Source organism: Macadamia integrifolia, chromosome 3 (assembly GCF_013358625.1).
Source record: "Macadamia integrifolia cultivar HAES 741 chromosome 3, SCU_Mint_v3, whole genome shotgun sequence".
NCBI classification, from domain to species: Eukaryota; Viridiplantae; Streptophyta; class Magnoliopsida; order Proteales; family Proteaceae; genus Macadamia; species Macadamia integrifolia.
The window spans coordinates 27,827,529-27,854,056 of NC_056559.1; the positions used below are offsets into that span (position 1 = coordinate 27,827,529).

Sequence of the window (26,528 nt, forward strand, 5' to 3'; positions counted from 1 at the left end):
GGGGACAGCAAATGGACAACTATTTTCTTTGTTCTCCCCATCCTTCTCTTCATATGGTATATACCAAAACGCCAAAAATTAAGTAAGCAGAGAGCAATCTATAGTCTGAAGGGATCACAAAACCTCATGCCAAACTGAAGAAGCTCCTCTGGCAGCATTTACACTGACGGCGACAGCATCTCTTTTCTGTCACCCTTTCATACAATCATGAAAGTCAGGAATTGAAAGGTCCTTCACTCGTAACGAATGGAATTGTATTTGTCAGAAAGCAAGGGTGCTTTCATAATCTCATTCACGAGGCTCCCAAATTTAAGACTGCAGTCTCCTCCACTGAAAGAACAAAAAGTTAGAAGGAATACCACTTAAAACAAAGAGCAACAAGTCTTAATCCATTAATGTGGTGTAGAAAAGATTTGCAACCACAATTGCTAAATATAGAGGGAACATCAATCCATGTTAGAAAGGATTAAAACCACAATCATAGATTGTCACCACCACCCAAAAAAAAAAAAAAAAAAAAAAAATCATGAAATTGCAGGTATAAACGAGGTAATTAGGGTGGCAATGATCAAAATCATACTGGCATCTTAATGGTTAAAAATAACTCTTACCATAACTCTTACCAGCTGGTTCAAGATGACCTACTATGGTTATGGTTTCATGCTTCAGGAAAATCTAATGAACAACAAAATGGTGGTTTCCTGTAGCCTTTTTAATTAGCCTAAGCACTAAGTGAAGTGGATACAGAGAAGTACATTTCCATTCTATGACCAAGGGTGAGCATCCCAACATGCTTTTGGGCAAGCAGAGGGGGCTGCCGAGCCAAATCTGAGGTCAAGTAGGGCATAGCCAAGGACAACCTAATCAAGCCTTTGGGTACCACTTGCAAAGACTCGGCCCAACCCAAGAAAAAATATATTAAGCCAACATCAAGAATCAGGTTTCATGGGCTTTCTCAGATCAATTGGGCATGCAAAGTTTTGTCAGGCTTCTTGCTTCATAGTAGCCCAGGGGCCAGCTTTAAACAATGGATAAGGTTATTGATAAATTAAAATGTAATATATGTTTTTTTGTATAGGCTTGGTGTTCTCTGGTACCGTTTATTTTTATTCATTTAGTGTTGGGCTTTGCCAGGTGGACATTTGACCAAGCAACCACCACAGCCGTAGGTAAGTGAAGCCACAACACTCTACCACCTTTCCATTGCTCCAGATGATCCGAGGACATCCAGTCAAGCTTCAAGCAATTTTATAGTAACATGTCATACATGGTCAATACCTTCCAGATGAAGCATTATGCATGAATGCAGCACAATGCACACATTTTTTAATGCAAAAGACATTCAGAATCATTTGAGTCATACACATGGACTTCAGGGGGAAAACGTAAGAATTCGATAACTGAATCTTTAATCCACCATGCTGGGAAGCATTGGAGGAGAACAAAAGATTGGACAATATTCATTGATTGCATCAAGACAAGCAGTTTCAGACCATTGCAATTGAGCTATAATCACCTTCAGACCATCTTTGTTCACAGTGTTGACATAATAAATAGAGCCAATATTTGATATAAAGAATATAGAAAAGAAACTTTAAAAGGCCAAACCTTATCCGGTTCAAGGAGGCAATTGCTCGAAGAGCACTCCGGATCATGTCTTCATTACGATCCACTTCTTGCTTCACAGCATCAAGCTTTGGCTTGTGATTAATAGTTTTTTGCAGAGGATCAACCAATGAATCCAACACTGAAGTTCAGCAGCATATGAATACAATAAAAATCTGTATACACATAATTGAATAAATATACACACAATAACTTATTCAAGGATTACACTGACCTGCAAGTACAGCAGATGGACACTTATCCGCAAGTTTTGAAAGTATAAGATGGCAAGGCATTTTAACATCATAGTGATCTGATGGAAAAAAAAAAGAAATTTGGTAGCTGGCCAGGCACATAAAAGTCCAAATAACCATTTAAAAGCATCGTTTCTTGCCGACAGCAATTACAGTGTACAGTGTACAGTGTAACGGAAAAACCAAACTACACATCTACTGCAGCAAAAATGGAACTATAACACATTTCAAGATTTTTCTTGTAATAAATGACAATCTGTCAAAAAGAGAGAAAAATAGTACAGCCTCCAAGAGTTAATTAGTGCCATCAGACACCCCAAACACAAAATAAAAAACTGGAAACAGCACGAATGCATCACAGGATTACAAAGAAGACATCTCCCATAATATAATCTTAGTCCTTGCTTAGAAAATTCATCAGCCAATTCAGTAACACATTTGAATGGAAATGAAATTTTTTAGCAAATAAACAAAAGATATAAAGGACGAGTCAGTAAAGAAACAAGATTAATTTTAAGATAGAAAGAAGACAGAAGAATTTATCTCACCATCTAAACCAGAGTTAAGGTAAGGAACAATGAAAGACGAAGGATTCATTTGATCAAGACAACTGTCCAGTAATGTGTCGACACATTCAAAAGCTGCTTTTCTTAGCTCAAGGCCATCATCCACAACATGCTTAAAAGGACCTAGATCAACCGTCCTGATCAATGCTTGCTGCACCAGAAAGAGTAAGCTACTAAGAATTTGACCCATATTGAACAAAAGAGCCCAAAAAATGTATACTTTGCAACATGCCCTTCCTAATATATATAAAACAAAAGTAGACCCACCAGATTCTGTAATAAGTTTAGAATTTGCGCATTACAGAAAAGCTTCCACAACTCTTCTCAATGCCTCATTTTTTATGTTAGGGTATAGATGTAAACAAATAGATTAATAATAATAAATAAATAAAATATCTTCCAGTACTGAACAACCTTTGTGAACCATCAACAAAGTGGCCGTCTACTCAATGAATGGTTGGCCATCTAGTCCTTTTTGTACACATATCATGGTTATGACTTTATGAGCCACAGACTAGTCAATTAAACCAGAGGTGACTAGTATACAAGAAAGGGAAAAAGAGCCAACTATGCTAAGAAATCATTCATAGGCTGTTTTGCGTATACTTTCAACTTGAGGCAGTTAGGGCTGTCAACAAACTCAAGGAAATATCTAAAATCAATAAGGTATGAGATGCAAGTATCGTAAATGACTGTTTGACTTCAGACATATCATGGAAATCCTTTGGGATATGAAAATGAAGAATCAATTAATTTTGTAGTGGAAAAAGCTCACATTTCCTCCCTCAAATAGAGGTTTTCCCTTATAATATTAAAAAAATATATATATTTTGTTCCCTTGAGTGGTACACAATCCTTCAAATCTGCACTGAAAGGTAACATTTCCCCAAGAGCAATGTTCTCTTTCAGGCCTCTCTACCAATCAATACGACTATCTGAAGTATCAAGTAGTATCAATGATGGGGCTAGGTCCACCAAACAGCAAGTAAGACTCTCAACCCCATTGTAGGATTGAATGTACTGTAGTACAGAAGGCTGGCCCTTGATTAACAAGAATAATGGGGGCTTATGACAGGGCTAACAACTGGATCAACAGTAGGGGCCAACAAATAAGGACAAAGAATATAATCACAACGAAGGGCCAGATTGGTGTCCACAGTGGAGTTACTGAGTATGGCAACTTGCTGCCACAATTAGAAACTAAGAGAAACCTGGGGTCCTTAGATCAGAACACCTACAAATGACACTAACAGCAGGTAATGTTGACAATAAGAATCCCTGAAATTATCTTTTACAAGTGAGAAACAGAACCGAAATTACAGAAGAATTCCAAAACAGCAACTAATGGTGAACTAGCAATAACAACTGATTGGCCCCATGGATGGGGCTCAAACTCCCATCGAGTGGAGGGTCTAGGGTGCTCAGTAACAATTCAGAATCTCAGCCACAGAGGATGGCCAGATTGGGAGTAATGAATCTTGACCAAAATAGAAACTCAAGCATAATTTTAGAAACTTACAGCCACAGGGATTTCTAGCCAATGGATGGACCTGAAATCACTATCAAAGAGAGGCAAGAAAAAAGAAAGCTTTCAAATGATGGACAGATGGAGAGATATTGTAGCCTTATGTTTCTGTCAGAAAACCTTCAAAACTCAAGATACCGCAGGTGTAAATCAATCTCCAATCACCAGCCTTAGACTACTCGATGGACCAGACTATAGAATACCAACAGAAAATCGAATAGCACTCAGGGGTGCCTCGGTAGCCTTACATGCTACCACAAGTTCCAGGTAGTAAAATAGAAATTTGAAAAGAGAAAGGTAGAGAGGAAAAGAGGGAAGAAGGTGGGGATATGACCAAGGCCTCTCAGCTATGGCCTTGGTCAGTGTGTCACAAACCTAATAGGCATCCCACAGCATCCATGGATAATGAATAAAACTTTTTCGTTCACCTAAGTTGTGGGTTGAGCTCTACAGGGAGTCTGTAAGAGCCAAAAAAAAGAAGAAAAAAAGAGAGGAAATAAGCTAAAAAAGAGCCCCACTGATGCAGTTCAAGGAGGAGAATAGTTCAAAGTGTTACTGTTCGCATGACACTGTTAATGTTACTATTCACATGGTACTGTTCATGTGAACAGTGGTCGTGGTACTATTCAGGCCCTTATTTGGGTCCATGTAATGGTGGACGGCCGGTAGGAGAAGTGAAGAATCCCTGAGATGCCTCCGAGTTGTAGGGGAGGGAGAGGAATCACACAAGAAAGAGGGTGGGGGGAGAAGAAGTTGCACACACAGGCAATGGCTGCCAAGCCACACAGGCACACACTCAAACCAGTTCTTAATTCATTCATCAATTAGAAACTAAATAGAAACCTACTCTACCAAGGAATAAACTTAGATTAGGAAACAAGTAAATTCTACTACTCTCAAGTCTTACTTAAAATAGAAGATTACATAATATTCCTAAATAGCTAAAGCTTCCTAAGAACCTACTCGATTCCAAGAACTCAACTATGGACCCGGATACAAACCTGGTTCACCTGCGGCTGGATACCCGGATGGGTATGGATCGGTTCACGGTTGCGCATCTACATCAGAGTGTCTTGTTTCAACCCACAGTAACATTTCGGTAGCTTACAGATGTTTGGAATATAATCTTCCTATTAACAAGAAGAATAGGAGAATGCTTGTGTGTATTTAACTGATCACACAAGTCCCCTATTTATAATATAAAATCATGATAGAGTCATGATAAGAGTATAAAACAGAAAATATAAAGTTAAAAGTATACCCCCCAGCCAGCCACCACCCTCTAATTAGGGTCGGTGGAGGGGTGAAAGCCCCAATGTGCCTTTGTGCCTTGCGGCATACTAATCCTTATTCTAACACTCCCCCTCAAGTTGGTGCATAGATGTCACACATGCCCAACTTGACTAAACTAAGATGAAACAAATTTCCAACCAGCCCTTTAGTGAACATATCAGCTAGTTGATCACCAAACTTCACAAAAGGAACACAAATCAAACCAGCATCCAACATGAAGTATCTATCAATCTCCAAGTGTTTGGTTCGGTCATACTGTACTGGATTATGAGAAATATTGATAGCAGCCTTGTTATCACAGTAAAACATCGTAGGGAGACGAACAGGTACACCAATATCATCCAAAAGTGTACACAACCATAGTAACTCACAAATCCCCCGTGCCATGGCATGAAATTCTGCTTCAGCACTAGATCTAGCCACCACATCTTGTTTCTTGTTGTGCCAAGTGACAAGATTCCCTCCTACAAAGGTATAATAACCAAAGATGGACTTTCTGTCAGGTGAACCAACCCAATCAGCATCTGTATAAGCTTCAACTCGGAGGTGATCATAAGGAGATAAGAGGATCTCTTTTCCTGGAGCTGACTTCAAATATCGTAAGTTACACATAACAGTTTTCATATGAGAGGAATAGGGATCATGCATAAACTGACTGACCAAACTCATAGCCACAACAATGCTAGGTCGTGTATGTGAGAGACATCAGTTTTCCTACCAACCGTTGGTAGCCACCTTTGTCAACTGGTTCATCCTCCTATTCCTTGAGGTAGGTACTGGCTTTCATAGGAATATCAGAAGGATGACAACCCAACATACCTGTCTTGGACAACAGATCAAGGATGTGCTTCCTTTGAGAGAGAGAGAGAGATGCCTTTTGAGGACCTAGCAACTTCAATCCCAAGAAAGTACCTTAACTTTCCAATATCCTTTTTCTCAAATACTTTGCCCAGAAAACCCTTGAGACGATCAATCTCAGTGCTATCATTTCCTATTACCATGATGTCATCCACATAGACAATGAGTATAGTAACTTTTTCACCAAACCACTTAATGAATAATGTGTGGTTAGCATTAGTCTGCTTATAACCCACAAATGTCGTAGCCTTGTGAAACCTTCTGAACCATGCTCTAGGTGACTGCATCAAACCATAGAGAGCACGCTTCAACTTACAGACCTTGCCCTGAGTTCATGTGCTAGAGAAACCTGGTTGAATTTCCATATAAACTTCCTCATCGAGCTCTCCATGGAGAAAGCATTCTTTGCATCAAGTTGTTCGAGTTCCCATCCTAAGTTCACAACACATAAGAGTAAACTCGCACAGAGGTCAACTTGGATCTTGGTGCAAATGTCTCCTGGTAGTTGATTCCATAAATCTGAATGAACCCTTTAACCACAAGCCTAGCTTTGTAGTCAATAGAACCATTGATCTTTTGTTTTACCACAAACACCCACTTACAGCCAACAAGTTTTTTCCCAGGTGGAAGAGTCACAAGTTCCCATGTATCATTCCTTTTTAAGACATCCGTTTCTTCCTCCATTGCAACCTTTTATTTTTTTTCTATAAGAGCTTCTTGCCAATTCTTAGGGACACAAGTAGATGAAAGATAAGACAAAAGCATGATAGGAAGGAGAAAGTGAATCATTGAAACAACATAAAATATAGGGTGTTGAGTACAGGTACTAGTGCCTTTTTTGAGGGCAATAGTTGGTCAAAAGAAGAGATTATACCTGAAGTATGAGGCTCAGTCGGGTCTGGATCCAGGGTTGGTGAAGGGATGTGTAAAGGTGCTATAGTAGTGGTGATGGTCCGAAGTTGCTTATTTTTGGTATGTCCTCTACTATAAACTTGAAGAGTGGAGTCATCCATTGGTTTTTGGAATTCACCAATGGTTCTTTGAACTGGAGTCATCTCCCCCTAAGTTGGAACAATATGTTCTGCCCTTTCACTATCTTGTGGAACATTAGGATCCTGAGGTGAAGATGATGGGTATACTAGTGGAGTAAGTAGATTCAGAGTCATCTCTTCTTCACTAGTAACACTAGACTCCCCCTGAAGAGGTGATGATGAGTAGTAACCAACATAACCATGAAACACAACATCCATTGTTACTATTGTATGCCGGATAGGAGGATGGTAACACTTGCATCCTTTCTGTGTAGGAGAGTAACCCAGAAAGATACACTTAGCACTTTAAGGTTCCAATTTTCCTAGAGAATTATGATCCCTAGCATAGTAGGCACACCCAAAAGTCTTTGGAAGAACCAGGAAGGATGTAATCCATTGAAGAACCTCAACAAGAGTTTGAGAGTTGAGGACACGAGTCGTCATATGATTGATTAGGTAGGCTATTGTGAGGACAAGTCTAGGGGTGCAAGTTTGGCCCTGACGGCCCGAACCTATCCTTGGCCCGCCCTAATCCCGAACAAGTATCAACCGGAAATTTTAGCCCTAAGGGCCTGTCCGACCCTGAAATTTCTGACCCTAAGCGGGTAAGGGTTGATGTCTTTGGCCCTGCCAGTCCGCCCTGAACCTATCCCTGATTTTTTTACCTTGACTTTTGACCCTGATTTTGGCCTAACGTGGCCTTGGTTTTGGCCCTTGATGTTGACTTTGGATTTTTTGTTTTCTTAGGATGTTCTCCTCTTTGTTTAACATGACAAGGGTTTTGAGATATTCGGATTGTTTGCCTTATTAAGATGATCTCTTTGTTTATCATGACAAATAATTAAAAATTTTTGGATTATTTGCTTTCTTAGGATGATCTCTTTGTGGAAGATTCCCACTCTTGCTGGCAAGGCAGATCGGTCCGGGGCTAAAACTATGACTCATTCTGGAGTATAGAACAGGTTGAAGCAACGTGTAGAATTCGACAGAAATCTCCGGCTAGTATCACCTTGACCCGAAATCTCTCCAAACAGACCCCGATATGCATCGGGACAGAGCCAGCGTGGGTAATAAGGTTGGACCCACAGATAGACAACTAAATTATGACTTCCACCGTTGAAATGCCGGTAAGATTGGATAACCGTCACCCCAATAGAATGATCTGGGCTATAGGCCATGAACAAAGTTTCGACCTAGCAAGAAAAGCCTTACCCAGGGTGGTCGTAGATCAGCGTCTTTCGCGCGCGCTTCTCCCCTGGCTTTAACAAGCCAGTTATGCACCTTGCTCTTATAAGCAAGTAGCTTTGATTTGGGAATAAGCTGGAAGTCAAGTTAGAGAAGTTAAGGGCTCTAGTCAGTAGTCAGTAGTAAGAAGCAAGTAGAGCAGAACACTATTGGCAAGGCAAAAGCCGTATGAATTGAAAAGAGCTGATCTTTGATCTGTTGTCTGGTTAGGACTTCACTATAACTACCGTTTACCATAATAGTTGGAGTTATTTGTATTGTTTGAATGTTTGCTTTAGGATGTTCTCCTCATGACAAGTAATTTGTGGCTTTTTTTTTTTTTTTTTATCTCCTCTTTAATATAAATATTTTTATTTTTAAGTTATTTCATATTTTACAGGGTCAGGATCAGGGTATACCTGACCCTTGATGGCAAACTAGGGTCAATCAGGGTCAGGTCAGGGTCAATCAGGGTCATCCCATCCCGACCCTAAAAAATCAGGGCCAATCAGAGCGGGTAAGGGTTGGGTTGAACCTTGAAGGGTTGGGCCTGGGTTGAAGTTTTGTGGCCCTGAGTCAGAGTCAGGGTCAGGGTGGGTTTGGGCCCAGTTAAGGGGACTCAGGGTTGGGCTAGGGTTTTAAGAAGCCCAGCCCAACCCAACCCGGCCCTGTTGCACCCCTACGGTAGTATCACCAGTTCGATTTGCTCCCTCAGAGGTAGTAGTGGATCTAGTCGTTAGGGCTGACCTTTCAGTAGTAGGAGTATAGAGCATAGAGTTACGATGACATTCCTCCGTATAAATCATAGCAAAAGACTGTTCCAGAGTAGGGAAGGGAGATTTGATAAGTATCTAAACACGAATCTGATTATACCCGACAATCAAACCTGCCAAGAAATCATACACCCTAATTTTGCATGTTTAGTGAAAGGAGTACTGTCTTCAACATTTTTGGGATGATAATCTGCAAAGTGGTCCAGTTCATACCATAGGGTATGAAGTTCTGCATAACATTTGGACACAGAGAGTTCTTACTGGGTAGTGGTATGAACCTTTTTGCGAAGATCAAATAATTGAGCATCATTCCCTAGTTGCCCATAAGTTTCCTTGGTAGCAGCCAAAATCTGAGAAGCAATATCTAATAGCAAAAATCCTTGAGAAATAGACTGATGAATAGAACAAATCAAGTAAGTCATTACCAAAGAGTCATTAGTGACCCATTACTTGGATCGAATTACCTAGTAAGGGTAGTGAGGTACTCCAAATAATATTCGGCTTGATGAAGAACTGTTGAGATAAGCAAATTAGGGTTTTGGGAGAAAACCATAATTGTTAAAGAAGATGAGAGATTTGATACAGAGACTAGGTAGATGGGGCCACACATCTGGTCAATCTCCTCTGTAAAGGTGATAATGATCTCCTAAAAAATTTATCCAATTCTGAGGAGGGAGTACCAAATATCGATTTTGTTCCAAAACCTTTTTTTTTTTGCACAAAATCTATTTGTGTAGATCTTAATCTCGAAGATAATGAGGAGTCCTTCCAAGTAGCTGTACTTGATCTTCAAGAGGTAGACGTGTGTTCTTTAAAGAGGAAGAAACCACACTGCATAGAATAGAAGAATAAAAAATTGCATAGGGTGAATAACCCAAATTTTCTTGCAAGGGTTTTTGGTGTTCTAGTTCATGAGGTAGGGTATAGGACAGACACTAGATTCATAGGAATCACTTTATCAGTGCTGCCTTATGGTAGGTTAATGGGACAAAGGTAGGATAAGATGGAAGCTAACAAAGGTGATGGAAGGGAAGGTGAAGGTCTATGATTTTTGAAGGAGAAGGGGCTCTGATACTATGTTAACAGAAAGAATGGGAGAATGGTTGTGTCTTTATAGCTGATCACACAAGTCCCCTATTTATATTATAAAATCATGATAAAGTCATGATAGGAGTACAAGACAGAAATTATTTCTATTTTTCCTATCTATATGATGGCGGTCAAGTTTAAGGCTACTATTCTTAACTTTTGATCTAGTTTACCTTATCTATATGAGTTGATTGATGCCCATATGTGCTTGCTGCCGATAGAGCTTTTTGATGCTCATACTTGCTGCTGATATAGTTTTTTGATGCCTACATGTGCTTGCTGCTCTATCCAAATATATGTTCAGATTTGATTTATGGTATGAACACGAGCAGTTAGAGGACGTGCCTGCAGTAGTCGAATACCTCCAGCATGGACATCCACTGCTGCACTTATGGATCTTAGTGACTATGAAGATGAATATGCTGATGCCCTACCAGCAAGACCTCCCCCATTTACCCCTTATCCTATGCCAGTTTCCTACCCTGCACCACCACCTCCTAACCCACATAGACCGCCTCCAGCTCCTTTATCCTCATCCACTGAAACTCCACTTAAATCCATCCATACCATCATTTCCCCCTCAGAAAACCCTCTTCCCCTTCTTCTTCCCTGTTTTCTTCTCCTCGTCGTTCTTCTTCTTCCCGTTCTTCTTCCCCCTCTTTAGATTATCTTTATGAGTTATCTTATGTCCCCGATGATCAGGTTATCCCTGCTACCCCCTACTCCTCTCCTTAATCCATATACTGTTTTCCCTAAAACACTGACACCTCCACGTTGGACTACTCTTCTCAAACCAAGGAAAACTCCTCCCTTGAAGGAATTGGTCCAGGCCTCGTGCTTTGATCAACTCCATGTCCCTACTACTGATAAAGAGCAGTTTTTCACCCTTGAGATACCTTCGGATCTTATCCCTCAATGGATTTTGGATTGAATGCCAAGTTTCAGATCTGACTCGTATTACTACCTATCTGTATACGTTCATACTCTTGCGTGCTAGTCATTCTACTTGATTGTCATGGCTGGGACCATAGTTGTCACAGCACCAAGGCGGTGGAGGGTTGACCAAGTGTTTTTTATTTTCCCTATTTTCTAACATTATTTAGTAAAGTATCATAAAAAAATCAAGATTAAACATCAAGTCAATTAAAAACCAACATTTAGCCATATTAAATCATAAAAAATTAACATTAAGTCATATTAAGTTATAAAAAATCAAAATTTAGAGAAATGCTTTTGTTCTATAATAAGTTTGACTGGTCAAATGATATTATTTTTTCATGAGACTTTGTATTAGTTATAATATAAAACTAGCTTTCCAACAAATCTAAGATTACTTAAATCTGAGTTGTAATGACAAAGTTATGCTTTAGTCAAACTTATTTTTAAGTGTGCGAATGCTGTTAAAATCTCCTGAATGAAAATAATTTTATGGATATCAAAACAAAAAATTATTTTACCGGACTTTTGGTTTTTAGCAATGTTTTAACAGGAAAGAATTTATAAAATTTTCATAATTGAGAAAACCCCAGCATTTAAAAGTTGAAAATCGCCCCCTATAACCAAAATCCAGTTTTTGTTCTTGGACTGAGGAGTTGACTTTTTATCCTTTTGGAATTTGATTTTTAAACTATTTTTATTGGATTCAAATAGGGGGTATTTGCTTATTTATGAATAATATCTTAAGTAAATGAACTCATTTACTTAAATGATATTTGGCATAAATAAGTGCCAAAACACAAGGCGGCATACAGTGCAACAAGGTGACTGTCGCCTAGGCCTTAGGCAAACCGCCTGGACACCTAGTCTTCGCCTAGGCGATGCCTTGACAAATATGGCTGGGACTATACCTGCTACTACTTCTACGGTTTCTTCTACTATTGCTTCCTCTGCATCGGATAATATCAATGTCCAGATCACCTCTACAAGCTCAAAGGGAACTCGAACTATCTTCTTTGGGCTCAGTCTGTTAAGGTGTATTTGTTGGCTAAAGGCAAACTGAGCTATACCACCTCTGAGGCTCCTTTGCCTTCTGATGATAAGTATGACAACTGGATGAAGGAGAATGCCTTGATTATGATCTGGTTATAGAACAGCATGGAACCAGATGTAGTTGCCAATGTTATGTTCCATTTTATAGCTAAGGGAGTGTAGGATGATCTGAAGGAAACATACTCCCAAGAGAAGAACATGACATGGATTTATGACATATATGAGAAGCTCTTCCAGTTTCGTCAATCTGAAAAATTCCTCTCTGAGTATTATAGTGCCTTTAAGGGAATGGTGGAAGAGCTTAATGTCTTCTAGCCTCTGACTACTGATATTGAGAAGTTGAAGGCTCAGCGAAACAAGTTCTTTGTTTCCAAATTTTTTGCTGGTCTGAATAGTGATCTAAAGGCAGTGAAGGGCCATCTACTTGCTGGTGATACGGTCCCTACTCTGAATGATGCCTTTTCGCGACTATAGCGTATCACCTCTTCATCTAAATCTGATCACCCTTCCAGAGATAATTCTTCATTCTTTGCTAACCGTGGCCGTGGGCACGGTCAAGGAGGACGTGGTCCTATTGGTCGAGGTTCTAGTGGACAGTCCTCGGATAGCACAGGTCACCAATGTACTTACTGTGGAAAACCTAACCATACTATAGAGACGTGCTAGGCCAAGCATGGCAAGCCAGAGTGGGCAACTCAGCCAATCATGCAGTGTCCGATGATGGTACTGACATTGTATCTCCGATGACTACTACACCTATATTTTCTTCAAAAGATTCTTCTACTAGTATGTGCCATGACATCAACCAGCTACTTTGGTGCTTGCACTCTTTTGAGGCCTCTTCTAGTACATCCCATGGTGCCTTTATATCCGCTGCTACCTTTGCTCATGTTAGTACATCAACCCTTCTTTCCACTACATCTACCCCCTGGATCATTGATTCAGGTGCTTCTGCTCATATGACTGGTAAGTCATCACTTTTTCAGACATTCTCATCTAGTACTAATTCCACATCTATCATTCTTGCTAATGGTACATCCACCCCTGTTCTTGGACATGGTACTATTTCTCCTACTTCATTGCATTTATCGTCTGTATAACATGTACCTCAATTTCCGCTAAGTCTTCTTTTTGTGAGTCAATTGACTAGATCTCTCAATTGCTCAGTAACCTTCTCTCCCTCTCATTGTATTTTTTAGGATCTTCACTAGAGGAAGACGATTGGTGGAGGGTGTGAAAAGGATGGATTGTATTACCTCAACAGTGGCTGTCTTCCCACTTCTGCTGCTACTACTACTGTTGGGGATGTTTCTCCATTCCAATGGCACTGTTGTTTAGGACACTTGGCCTTACCTAGATTACAACTTTTATTTCCCAGTTTTAAATGTCTCTAGATTAGAGTGTGAGGCCTGTGAGTTGGGTAAACATCATCGAGTGTCTTTTCCATCTCGGTCAGTGTCGCATAGTCAGTCGTTGTTTTTATTAGTTCATTCTGATGTATGGGGTCCTTGTAGAGTTAGTAATATGTTTGGGTTTCACTATTTTGTTACATTTGTAGATGATCATTCTCGCCTCACATGGCTTTACATGTTAAAGGACATATCTGATTCTCTCTGTGTTTCAAAAATTCTATAATGAAATACAAACTCAGTTTGACATTTCTATTAAGATTTTTTGTTCTGATAATGCTTTAGAATATGCTCAAAATGATATTTCTGACTTTTGTGATACCCATGGCATGATTCATCAGACTAGTTGTGCATATACCCCACAACAAAATGGGGTTATTGAACGTAAGAACCGGCACCTCCTTGAGGTAGCTCGAGCTATTATGATACATATGCATGTTCCTAAGCATTTTTAGAATGATAGGGTTTTAACTGCATGTCATTTGATTAATCGCATGCCTTCTTCTGTTCTGTCAAATAGGTCTCCCTTCTCTATCTTATTTCCTACTCTACCTAGTTTTCCTCTTCCTCCCCCGGTTTTAGGGTGTGTGTGCTTTGTTCACAATCTTCACATGCATTTGGATAAGTTGTCTGCACAGGCTACTAAATGTATCTTTTTGGGGCTACTCTCGTACCCAAAAAAGATACAAGTGCTATGATCCTGTTACTCACAGGAACTTTGTTAGTGCCGATGTGACCTTTTTTGAAGGCACATCATTCTTTTCTCCACAGGTGTCTCAGCCTACTGAGGAGTGGTCCTCTACTTCTCCCATTCCATCCCTTACACCAATTCTTGATACCCGATTCCCGATTCCCGATTCTCGATTCCCCTAGTACCAATACTCCTGTTCCACGTCCTCTATAGGTTTATCAGCGTAAGACGAGGGTTGGACAGTCCAGTGGCGAGGTTACTGATCCAGCTGCTACACATACTCCCTTGCTACCTTCCTCTGGTGAAGCTCCTCTTTCTGTTCCATCTCATGACTTACCAATTGCTCGTAGGAAAGGTATACGTTTTTGCACTAAAAAATCCTTGGTTGTTTATCCTATTGATAAGTTTATGTCTATCTCTCACCTTCCACCTTCTATTTATGGCCTTGCTCTATCTCTCTTTACTAACCCTGTTCCCCGTACTCATACTGAGGCTCTCCATATCCCTGGATGGAAGGGTGCCATGGATGTAGAAATGGATGCTCTCTTGATCGTGGAACCTGGAGTCTGGTAGATTTACCTCCTGGTAAGGATCTGGTGAAATGTCACTGGGTATACACTGTTAAGTATCACTCTGATGGCTCTGTTGAGAAATTGAAGGCTCGTCTGGTTGCCAAGGGGTATACTCAGACTTATGGTGTTGATTACTTTGAGACCTTCTCCCAGTTGCTCGACTTAATTCTGTTCGTGTTCTTATTTCCCTTGCTGGCAACTTTGATTGGCCTTTATTTCAGTTGGACATCAAGAATGCCTTCTTGTATGGTGATCTACAGGAGGAAGTTTATATGGAGCAACCTCCCGGGTATGTTGCTCAGGGGGAGAATACAGGTCGAGTGTGTCACTTACATAAAACGATCTATGGTCTCAAACAATCTCCTCGGGCATGGTTTGATAAGTTCAGTGCTACCATAGTCACTTGTGGGTTTTCCCAATGTTATTCTGATCACTCTGTGTTTGTTCGCCGCAGGGGTGACAAGCTGGTTGTTTTGATAATGTATGTTGATGATGTCATCCTGACTGGTAATGATGAGGCAGGAATTTCTGAAGTAAAAAGTCATCTCTAGCATCATTTTCAAACAAAGGATCTAGGCCAACTTCATTATTTCCTTGGGATTGAAGTAATCTGGAGCAAAAAAGGAATCAGTCTATCCCAAAGGAAGTATGTAGTGGACCTCTTATCTGATACTGAGATGCTCGCATCCAAACCTGTTGATATCCCTATGGATACTCACCAAAAGTTTAGTGTTGATGATGGTGAACCTCTTCAGGATATACATCAGTACAGAAGTCTGATTGGCAAGCTAATTTACCTTACTGTGACCCATCCTGATATCTCCTATGCTGTTGGAGTTCTCATTCAGTTCATGCAGTCTCCTCAGAAGTCTCATTGGGACGCTGCTGTTCGTGTTCTTCGCTACCTGAAGAGGGCCCCTGGCAAAGGGCTAGTTTATCGTCCTAATTGGCATATGGATCTAGTTAGTTACTCTGATGCTGATTGGGCTGGCTTTGCTAGTGATCGGAGATCTACCACTGAATATTGTACATTTGTTGGAGGTAATTTGGTCACGTGGCGTAGCAAGAAACAGACCACTATTGCCCAGTCTAGTGCAGATGCAGAATATAGAGCTATGTTCATACTACTGTTGAGCTGATGTGGTTGTGTTCGTTACTCTTGGAGTTGGGATTTCTAGTAACCAAACCTATGCAGATGCATTGTGACAACCAAGCTACTGTGTATATTGCTAGCAATTCGGTCTTCTATGAGAGGACCAAACATATAGAGGTGGACTGTCACTTTGTTCGTGATGCTGTTCTAAAGAAGCTGATTGAGACTCCATTTGTTTTATCAAAGAATCAGTTGGCTGATATGTTCACTAAGTCCTTATTTGCTCCTAGCTTTCGCAATGGTTGTACCAAGCTGAGCATGGGAGATTTATATGCTCCAGCTTGAGGGGGAGTGTTGAGTTTAGTGCTATTCCCAAATAAGGAATAGCACTAATCAGCGCCTACGACAGGGACTGTTTAGTCCTTGTCACTTTTGTTTGGGTATTTTTTGTTTTTTCCTTCATGTAAGTGGGGGCTCTTCTTGACCTAAAGTTATATATACATAAGAGAACCTGAGATTACATTCATATTGAATTAATCTCAGGTTGCTCTCCATTCTTTGGACTTCTTCTGGTTACTTCATCTTCTTCCTCTTCTCTTCTCTTTTCTTCCTCTTTTTCTTCTTGTTTCTGGTTTAGCTCAGCCTATGGAATTGTAACAAACACCATAGGCCACTCTATCAATATAGCTGCATTGTCGACTATGTGGTCTATTTGGGGTTCACCAAAATGAATCTTTATTGGCCTCAATAGATGCTATGATAGAATTTCCCTTTTGACGTTATAATATAAAACCAGTACCCAACTAGACAACTAGGTACTGATCTCATAGGACAACCATCCCATAATCATTTCAACAGATTACAACATATACAACATATAAATCAGAAGAACATAGCAGAACACCTTCGAATGCCTCTTTTGAATTAATAGTTGCACGTTTACAAGACAAAAATAAAATCAATAGGGAAGAAGATAGAAGAAGGGAGGTACGTGTGGTAATAGTAGGTTTTAGGCAAAGTGTCAGTTTCTGAACGGACTAATGTAAGACTAGATTGGACACCCAACTAGACCCAAAACTGCAGGAACTTTTAGACCAAAGAACAACCAAAACCAGTCTCAAATTTATAGCAGAAAATCAGCCTCAAACAACAGTCCAGAATATAGGGCCTGTTTGTAACGTTTCTGCCATTTCTGTTTCAAAAAACGGCAAAAACATAAATTTCCGTTCCTAGAAACAGAAACGGAATTGAAGGTGTTAGATAAGTCATGTTTCTGGAAGTCGATAGTAACCAGCGAAAGAATGGCCATAAATCGTTTCCAGAAACGGCGAAACAAGTTGTTTCTCCTGGGTCGTTTCTTGAACCATAAATAGGTAGAAATTTCAATTTCTATTTCTGAAAACAAGTGAAACGAAACAGTTTTATCAAATGCTTTTTGTTTCGTTTCTGTCGTTTCTGTGTCCAGAAATAGCAGAAACGCGTTTCTTGAAACGTTATCAAATTGGCCCTAAGTTTGGACTTAAGTGTCTGTTTGGATCTTGAGAATCCAAACAATAAAACGTGGATACGTGAATTTATGTTAAATAGATGAATTAAAAGCATACAACCTACCCAATAACCTCCACCATTTAATATAATACTCCCCCCAAAAAGACCTAATATACCTCCCCCAAACAAAGGCTAACGTTCTTACTAACGGCGGTAGCTGACACTTTCTTTATTAATCAAAAATACATAAGAAATTAGACCTCTCACCTAAAAGTTTTATAGTTTTGGGTCATAGTAAGGTAATGGTTGGAAATGAACATGGTATGTTGTCATGAATAAAAAGTAAGAGATGAAATTTTAATTTAAACAAACACACCCTTGCATAGTTTTTAAGGCGGTAAGGCGACGGAGGCGTTTGAGGGTCTTTCGGAGCGCCTTAGCGATAAGGCGGGCATAAAGCGTTGCCTTATTGACTAAAGCGTTCCTGTGTAATTTTTTTATAAAACCAATCTATTTGGCTCAAATCCTAGTTGAATCCCATTACTCATATGTTAAATAAATATTAAAGGTTCATATTCATACCAATGTAAGATATTCATCAAGAAAACAAATCAATAAAGTGAATAAACTAAGTTCATCTTCATCAATCATCAATCATCATAACATATTAACATATAATATAAATACATAATTATGAAGCAAAATTATAAAAATAAAGAAAAGAAGACATAAAAAATACAAGTATTTATTATACTCACCTCTATGATGCCAAAATGAGTGCCTAAGCCCTAAGATCATCCACTATATTTCTACTCCTGTCAATGAAGAATGAAGCTCACCGTTGCCGGAGCAAAATGGTCGCCTAGATAAGTGGTTCTTCCTTGTTCCTTGATTCCTTTTCAAAGCCCTTTCTTAAAACCCTTGACAAAATCCAAACCCTATTTGTGAATCGTGTTTTTGTTTTGTTTGTTTTGGTTATTTTTTGTGGAGTAAAGTTGATCTCATACATCTCAAGTGTTAATAAAATCATACGCCTACCAATAAAAAATCTATATTTAGAATCTTCATCAAGTAATTTTAAAATGTGCTTAAAAAAAAAAACCCATAAGGCGCCACTTCACGTAAGGCGGAGCACTGCCTTACCATCTCTAGATTGCATCAGCACCAAGACGCTAGTAAGGAGTCGCCTTAGCAACGCCTTAAAAACTATGCACCCTTGTAATACAAGATGCAAATGCCCCCAAAGATACCAATACAAGAATCATGTATGCCTATAGTATCTACCCATGTTCTTACTAAATTATAGTCCTAGTTAAACATTAAAATTATGAGAATTTATTTAGGCAGTGAAAGTCCAATCCAAAAACTCATGGTATAATTAGGGTTAAATTCTTGATAAATTTTGGATGAAGTTTTCCTGCACTGGTGGCTGAATGAGGAGAGGCCTAGCTATGACTCCCTCTCTCCCTCCTATATCCTAGGGTCGCAAGGCCACGTGCTGATTGAATTCACCATGGCCTCTGGAAAACTCGGTCCTTAAATGTATGTTAATATGGATAAATATGTTACAGTTCACTATATCACTAGGCGGGCTTTGTATTTTCCATAAATGGGGTTATGGGATTTCTCTTCTATTGAAGATTTTATCTTTCTTGTAAAAAAACTTTTTGCTCCTCGAGGATGAATAAAATTGGACATTGTTGGATTTACATAAATAAATAACCCACTGTCCAATCAATTATAAGAACCATTTTTTTTTTAATCAGGTTGATTGGTTGATCTATATTAAGACTAGATATATGGCACTGATCCAATATTTTAAAGGGTACATCTTGTTGTAACAAAAATGGTGAACTAAACAATTGTTACATATATTTTTTTTATTCAATGTTACATTCTTCTAGGCTTCGTTTGGTTGTAAGGGGAATGAAAATTTTTGATGTAAAGTGGAATTTTTTTTCCCAGGGGAAATAAATTTTAGATGTTTGATTGCAAGGAAAATATATTTTATATGTAAAAACAATTTCACATATCCATTAAAATTTCCCTTCTTATTTCCCCACCAAAATAGGAAGTAAAAATAAAACCCTACTCTCTCTCTCTCTCTCTCTCTCTCTTATACAACAAATAAACGTTTGCAGCTGTCGGAGAAGGGAGGAGAGGCTGAGAGAAGCAGTCCATAGAGAGACAGAGAGAGATCTTCACCATCCCTTTCCTTCCAATTTCAATCCCTTGTAATTACTCTCTGAGAGAATTGAATTGTTTTCCTGTTTCTCAATGCTTCCTATGCTCTACTGAAGGAATGGAAGGAGATTCAATAATAGATGATGAAGAGAATGAGAAAAGGAGGTTGAAGAGAGAAACCCATTTGACAGTTCTAACGATCTAGGTAAGGAGTATTTCAGCTGAGCTGGATAGATAGACTATATCTGCCATGGCTTTCCAACAGTACAAGTCCCCATTTGGAGACACAACTTATACGAAGGTGTTCGTTGGGGGTTTAGCTTGGGAGACTCAGACTGAAGAAATGAGGAGACACTTTGAACAATTTGGAGATATTCTTGAAGCCGTTATCATCATTGGTCAAAATTTATATATCAGGTTTTAAATTGGAAGAGACCCAGATGAAACAGAGACTAGTTAATCAGAATTGGTCAAAATTTATATATCAGGTTTTAAATGTAGGTTTTATATTTCCGCTACTACTGGTAAGTATATAAAATAGCAACTGATTACACGAGACTCCCGCTACTGCAGGGCTTGTATGCAGCCTTACCCCTACTACCGCCTAATAACAAGAGTTGTAAGACGGTTAAATAATACCACCCTTTACACTCCCACCTAATAACAAGGGGTGTAACTGGTTACAATTTACCAAGTTTGGTTGGCTTGCAAGTTTTTTAAAATTTTACATTTATTTTACATCCAACCAAGCAACTCTGGTAAATTAATTTCACTTCATTTCTGTTACAACCAAACAACTCAAAAGAGGAAAAAAAATTTCTTCCCTTCCCTTCCCTTCCCTTTCCCATTTCCCTTGCAACCAAACGCAGCCTTAATTAGCCTTCATTACTTCTGTATTGTTATTTCCAGTTTTGACTAATTATCATGAATATATTATTTTATTATTTGTTGGTTCTATGATGTTATTTGCGTTTGCCAGAGTTTTAACTAATTATCATAAATATATTTATTATGAATGGTTGTTATAATAGTTAAAAAAATACAAATTAACAACAAAACAAGGGGAGAAATATTCTTTACATGGCCTAAGCAAGAAGTTTCGTCTTGACAACTTTTGACGTAGAGCCACATGATTTATTTATTTATTTATTTTAATGAAGAAGCGGTGATTCGCTTTGTTGGCCACATATACAATTTATTTGATTACCTCAACTATAAATCCTGCCACATATACATGTATTGCCATATCTTCTTGTATTTTCAACTACTAAAAAAAAAAATCAAAATTAAATTTTTATCTAGTACCTAATTATATACCTCAAGGTAGAAGATGGAGTGCTGTAACTACTTTCTTTGTCTATATACATATATTGCTTTCTTTTCTTCATGCTCATGATATTATATAAGTAATGTTATATAATAGTCCATACATTCATTATTATTATCACCACTAGTATCACTAATAATATTTTATATTGTTGTCATTATTTCTAATATTAATATTATTATTAATACCGTGTGTAACCTTACAATGTCAATAGTTGCACTATATTTGTTATTATGTCTACTATATATATATATATTCTGCTCTTGGATTATTATGAATAGTAAGAATATAATATCAAAATAATTTTAATCTGCTATTGTTATACAATTATATTGTTTTTTTTATAATTACGTTATTAGAAAATTATTACAAATTACATTTGTTTTATCAAAAAAAAAAAAAAAGTTTATTTGTAGTGTTAGAGATCTCATATTATACAAATATAATTTTTATCCTAGGCACATCCATACAAAATACGTTTTCAATCAAAAAGCATGCAATAGGCCATTAAATCCTTCATGAAATTGGGTTAGGTTACCTTATACCACCTTAATAATTGGGTTAGGTTACAAGGGTCAATAGAATTATTGTAAATAAAAAATTTATCGTAATTTTTTCTTGACTTTGGATAAACTTTTGACTCATATAAAAGATTCATTTTAAACTGAAATTTGACTAATGAGATAGGTATAAAATCCTCTATCATAGATAGGTATAAAATCCTCTATCATAGGAACCTACCACATTTAGTTGAGGTGGTCTCAATGACAATGATGACAACTCATCAACATTCACGATGCTACTTAGGCTCCGAAGACCCATGGACTGGGGTGCAACCCTAAATATGATTAGGGGTGTAAGTTTGGCTGGCAAGCCTGAGCCCACCCAAAAAGCATGGGCTGGGCTAGGGTTGGCATTTCCACGCCCTAGCTTGGGTGGAGCTGGGCCAGGCCAGGGTTGAGGCCTTGAGTTAGAGCTATATCCTTAAATAATACATATGCTAAAGTATGTATCATATATGTATAGATATATCTGAAATTAAAAAAATAAAAAAGAATAAATTAAGTATCATAATCAATATCTAATACACAACATTGAGGTAATATATTCATCTCTCTCATAGTTTTTGAATTGCCGAAGAACAATTTAGGCACCGTTTGACAACGTTCCGTTTCTATCGTTTGCGTTTTTTTGTTCTCAGAAACAGAGAAACAGCCTAAAAAGCGTTTGATAAAGTTGTTCCATTTCACCCGTTTTTAGAAACATAAATAAAAATTTATGCCTATTTACAATTCTAGAAACGACTTTGACGAAACAAGTCCGACTTGTTTCATCGTTTCTAGAAATGAATTTGAGAGAAGAAAAAAAAAAAAGGCTGTTGTGCCCGATAAATCTCTCAACTATTTAAAGCTAAAAAGAAACAATCGAACCCTCTCTCCCTTTTGGGCATCCGATGATACTATCGGGTTTTTTAGTGGCATTATCTCTACAAAAAACATTTCGAGAAACAAGTTTATCAAACACCAAAATATCCGTTTTTGTTTCCGAAAACATGAAAAGCCATTTCTGTTGTTTCTAGACACAGAAACAGCAGAAACGTTATCAAACGGTGCCATAGTCGACCACCAGAAACAGTATCACATACTTAGAACCAAAACAGAGACTGGCTAAGAGCGCTAACAACTTCAAACTAACAGCAATTAGGTTCAGCAGTCCAGAAACCAGTATTCAGATCGGTAGAGATATTGAATACAGAAAATAGAAGCTTCAGTCCACTAAAAGACAAAAATCTGGAGATTTTTAATATCTCACAAGTGGCTGACCAGAATCAGCCAATATTTGGATCGAACCTCACTGGTATAGAGAGGAACAATCGATCAAAAAACTGGACCAGTCGGGCAACCAGATCTGGTACTTCCAGCAGGGCCGATTGCTCTGTTTTGCAGGAAATTCTGGGCAGACATAGAAAGAAACGTACCTGGTCTGCAGCGGTGTTAAACCTTGAGAATAGAGAAGACATTGAAGAGAATAATAAACTTGAATCAAACCTCCTGGACTTCACGCCGCAAGGAGTCGTCGGATCACACACCAACCCACACTTTGATCAAACACAAAGTAGTCTCACAGGGAGAAGCAGCGACAGCAGCAATTTTCTTTTTCATCCAATCGTGGGCTGTAGTATGCCCCTCTCTTTATTTATAATAATGATGGGGAGGTTTACAAAATATAGTAACTCAAAAATTAGAAACTAACAAAGACTGAATTACTAAAAACTAGTTACATAAAATTACTAAAACTGAGATTGTAAAAAGGAAACTAGATCTAAACTGAAATTAGAAACTTCTCAAGACATGAATTAGAAACTAACTATATGGCTAAAATTAGAAACTAAATAATATCTAATCTCCAAGCTAAATCCCCATCAATATTCAAGCCGTGGGCTTGGAACATCCTTGGTCGACCTCAACCACTGTGGTGGTGGTCATATGTCTTCAGCTCTGCATCAACTCTCCCCGACTTGAAAGCATTCGTCTCCAACGAATGGGCAATAGACATGTAGCGTCCATACAAGTCGGGTTCAAGTCCCTTGAAATCATCAGCATAAATCCAAGAAGAATCACTACGGGACGGCCCTTCCACTTGACAAGAAAAGTGTGATAACCGTGCCACGGCGGGAGGTCTTGTAATTATCATCCAAAACGTCTTCAATAATTTCAGAAGTGGGTGGCTTCAGTTGAGGCAGCCTTAACATCTGTTCCATGTTTCCATCATCCGATTGGTGCCCAACATAAAGGTGAAGATCAGCCACATTAAACACGTTGCTTATGGTCATGTCATCAGGCAACTCAATCACATAAGCATTAGGTCCTATACGCTTCAGTGCCTTGTAGGGACCCATCTTCCATGGATGTAACTTGGTATTGACACCCGTCTAAAACTGTTCGGGATTTACTCGAATCATCACCATGTCCCCTGGTTTGAACTCCACATAACGCCGATGATGATCAGCAGAAGCCTTATACACCTCATTGTTCAAGGCAATACGTTGTCGAACGTTGGCATGTACCTCAATGATATGACGCAAGAACTCATCAACCCCAATACTAACTTGAGCTTGGGGTGGAAGTGACATAAGATCAATAAATTGCTTATGTTGAACTCCAAGCAAGATCTCAAAAGGAGTACGACCCGTTATCCTATTCACTGAGCTGTTGTAGGCAAACTCTGCAATATCAAGAATAGAAGGCCATGTCTTCTCATAATCTCGAACCCAACACCGCAACAAGTTTACCAAGCTACGGTTCACCACCTTTGTCTATCCGTTCGCCTGTGGATGAAATGCAGTTGAAAAATTCAGCTTTGTATTTGTCTCCAACCACAATGTCTTCCAAAAATAACTCATGAACTTAACATTACGGTCAGACACAATACTAGTTGGCAGCCCATGTAGTCGCACTACCTCCTTGAAGAAAAGCTTTGCAACATGATAAGCATCAAAAGTCTTTCTACAAGGTATGAAATGAGCCATCTTAAAGAAAAGATCCACAACCACCATAATGGAATCATATCGTTCTCTAGTAGGGGGTAGTTTTAGAACAAAATCCATGCTAACATCAAGCCACGGTGCATGAGGAACAAGAAGTGGAAAGTATAAACCTGTGTTCTGTTTTTCCCCTTTTGCCAACTGACATGTACATCTCTTGATCACATGATCGACATCCTTTGCTATGCATGGCCAATAATATCGATCAGTCACCTGCGCAAGAGTCTTATCCTTCCCAAAATGTCCTCCTAATCCTCCTCCATGTATCTCCCGTATGATGTGATGACGTAAGGAAGAATTTGGGATACAAAGCCATGTGACAAAGAACAAGTACCCATCATGAATAGAGTACTTTAGGTTTTGCCCACCCTGTTGTAACTCCGCAAAGACAGTGTTGAAATCAGGATTAGATGCGTATTCACCCCGTATTTGATCAATGCTAATAATATATATTGAAAATGTGTTAAGTGTGAGCACTTTCATGTAAGTATAAACTCCTGTAAGTAAGCTACCCATTTGGCATGCCTATGGCTAATCGACTTATGTGAGTGAAGGTGCTTCAAAGCCTTGTGATCAGTGTACAAAATGAACTCCTTACCAATAAGGTAGTGTCTCCAATGATGTAGCACTTGGACGATTGCATATAACTCCAGATCATATGTCGAATAGCGCTTCTTGGCCTTATTCAATTTCTTGCTATAGAAAGCGATGGGGTGTCCTCCTTGCATTAACACTCCTCCTAGCCCAACATGTGAAGCATCAGTAGCTACCTCAAATACTTTGTCAAAATCTGGTAGGCATAGAATGGGTGCCTCTGTCATCTTCCTCTTTACAAGAGCGAAGGCTTTGGTCGCTGCAGCTGTCCATTCAAACTTCCCTTTACTTGCCTTCATACATTCAGTGATGGGTGCCATAATTGCACTAAAATTCCAAATAAATCTCCTGTAGAAGGAAGCCAAACCATGGAAGCTACGGACTTCTGTTAGTGTCTTAGGTGTAGGCCAATCAGTGATGCTCTTGATCTTCTCCGAATCAGCTTTAACCCCTTTTAATGACACTATAAATCCAAGAAATACAACCTTGGGCAGCATAAAGGAACACTTCTTGAGATTAATGTATAACTTCTCAACACGGAGTACTCTCAAGACTTGCCTCAAGTGATCCATATGCTCTTCTTGGTTCTTACGGTATATCAAGATATCATCAAAGTAAACAACTAGAAAGCGACCAATGAAGGGACGAAGTACCTGTGTCATAACTCTCATGAAGGTGCTAGATGCATTCGTCAGACCGAAAGACATAACTTTCCACTCATATAAGCCATCCTTGGTCTTAAAGGTGGTCTTCCTCTCATCTCCAGAACGGATGAGAATCTAATAGCCACTCCTCATATCTAATTTGGAAAAGACCTTTGCCCCAGATAGCATATCCAACATATCATCTAGTCGTGGTATAGGGAACCTATACTTGACTGTTATCTTGTTGAAAGCACGGTTGTCCACACACATACGCCAAGAACCATCCTTCTCCGGTGTGAGTAAAGCTGGTACTGCACAAGGATTAAGCTCTCCTCAATAAAACCCTATATCCCCCACCTTTTCTTTGCTTGCCCCTTCTCCTCCCATATCTGGAACTCAGTCCTCTCCAAATGCTAGCCCAACCAGAGAAGCATCCTTCCCTTCGATAGAGAATTCATTTGGATGGATATAACTTTCCCCAGCTCATCCTTTTGTGACACCATTGGAAAACTCGCTTTCTATGCTACTGTCAATCATCTTTGGATGGAGCGCAACATTCATAGATGGACCCCCAAATCTAGATCCCCGAACATGATTTGGAAAGCTATATATTTCGATGTTACCTCTAAAGCTCAATACTTCTACAGCCTTCGCCCTCGTCCCATCCCCATCACCCCGAAAAATTCTCATATCATATCTTCTTGGAACCTTCAGGTTGACCTCTTCCATCCTCTCTGAGCCTTGCCCATCCGGCTGCCCCCCCCCCCCCCCCCCC

The 26,528-nt window shown here is 39.1% G+C and overlaps 1 protein-coding gene across 2 annotated transcripts in view; it reads right to left on the minus strand.

The window, feature by feature from the left end:
* Window positions 1–6: 6 nt before the first annotated feature.
* Window positions 7–26,528, minus strand: part of LOC122072871 (cullin-associated NEDD8-dissociated protein 1-like) — a 90,667-nt gene continuing 64,145 nt past the window's right edge. For both annotated transcript variants that reach the window (XM_042637293.1, XM_042637294.1), the window contains 4 exons: window positions 2,408–2,576; window positions 1,841–1,918; window positions 1,609–1,747; window positions 7–330 (listed from right to left, as the gene is read on the minus strand). In XM_042637293.1, coding sequence (XP_042493227.1) covers window positions 234–330; window positions 1,609–1,747; window positions 1,841–1,918; window positions 2,408–2,576 — 483 coding nt within the window. In that variant the 3' untranslated portion in view covers window positions 7–233. The remainder of the gene's footprint in view (window positions 331–1,608; window positions 1,748–1,840; window positions 1,919–2,407; window positions 2,577–26,528) is intronic.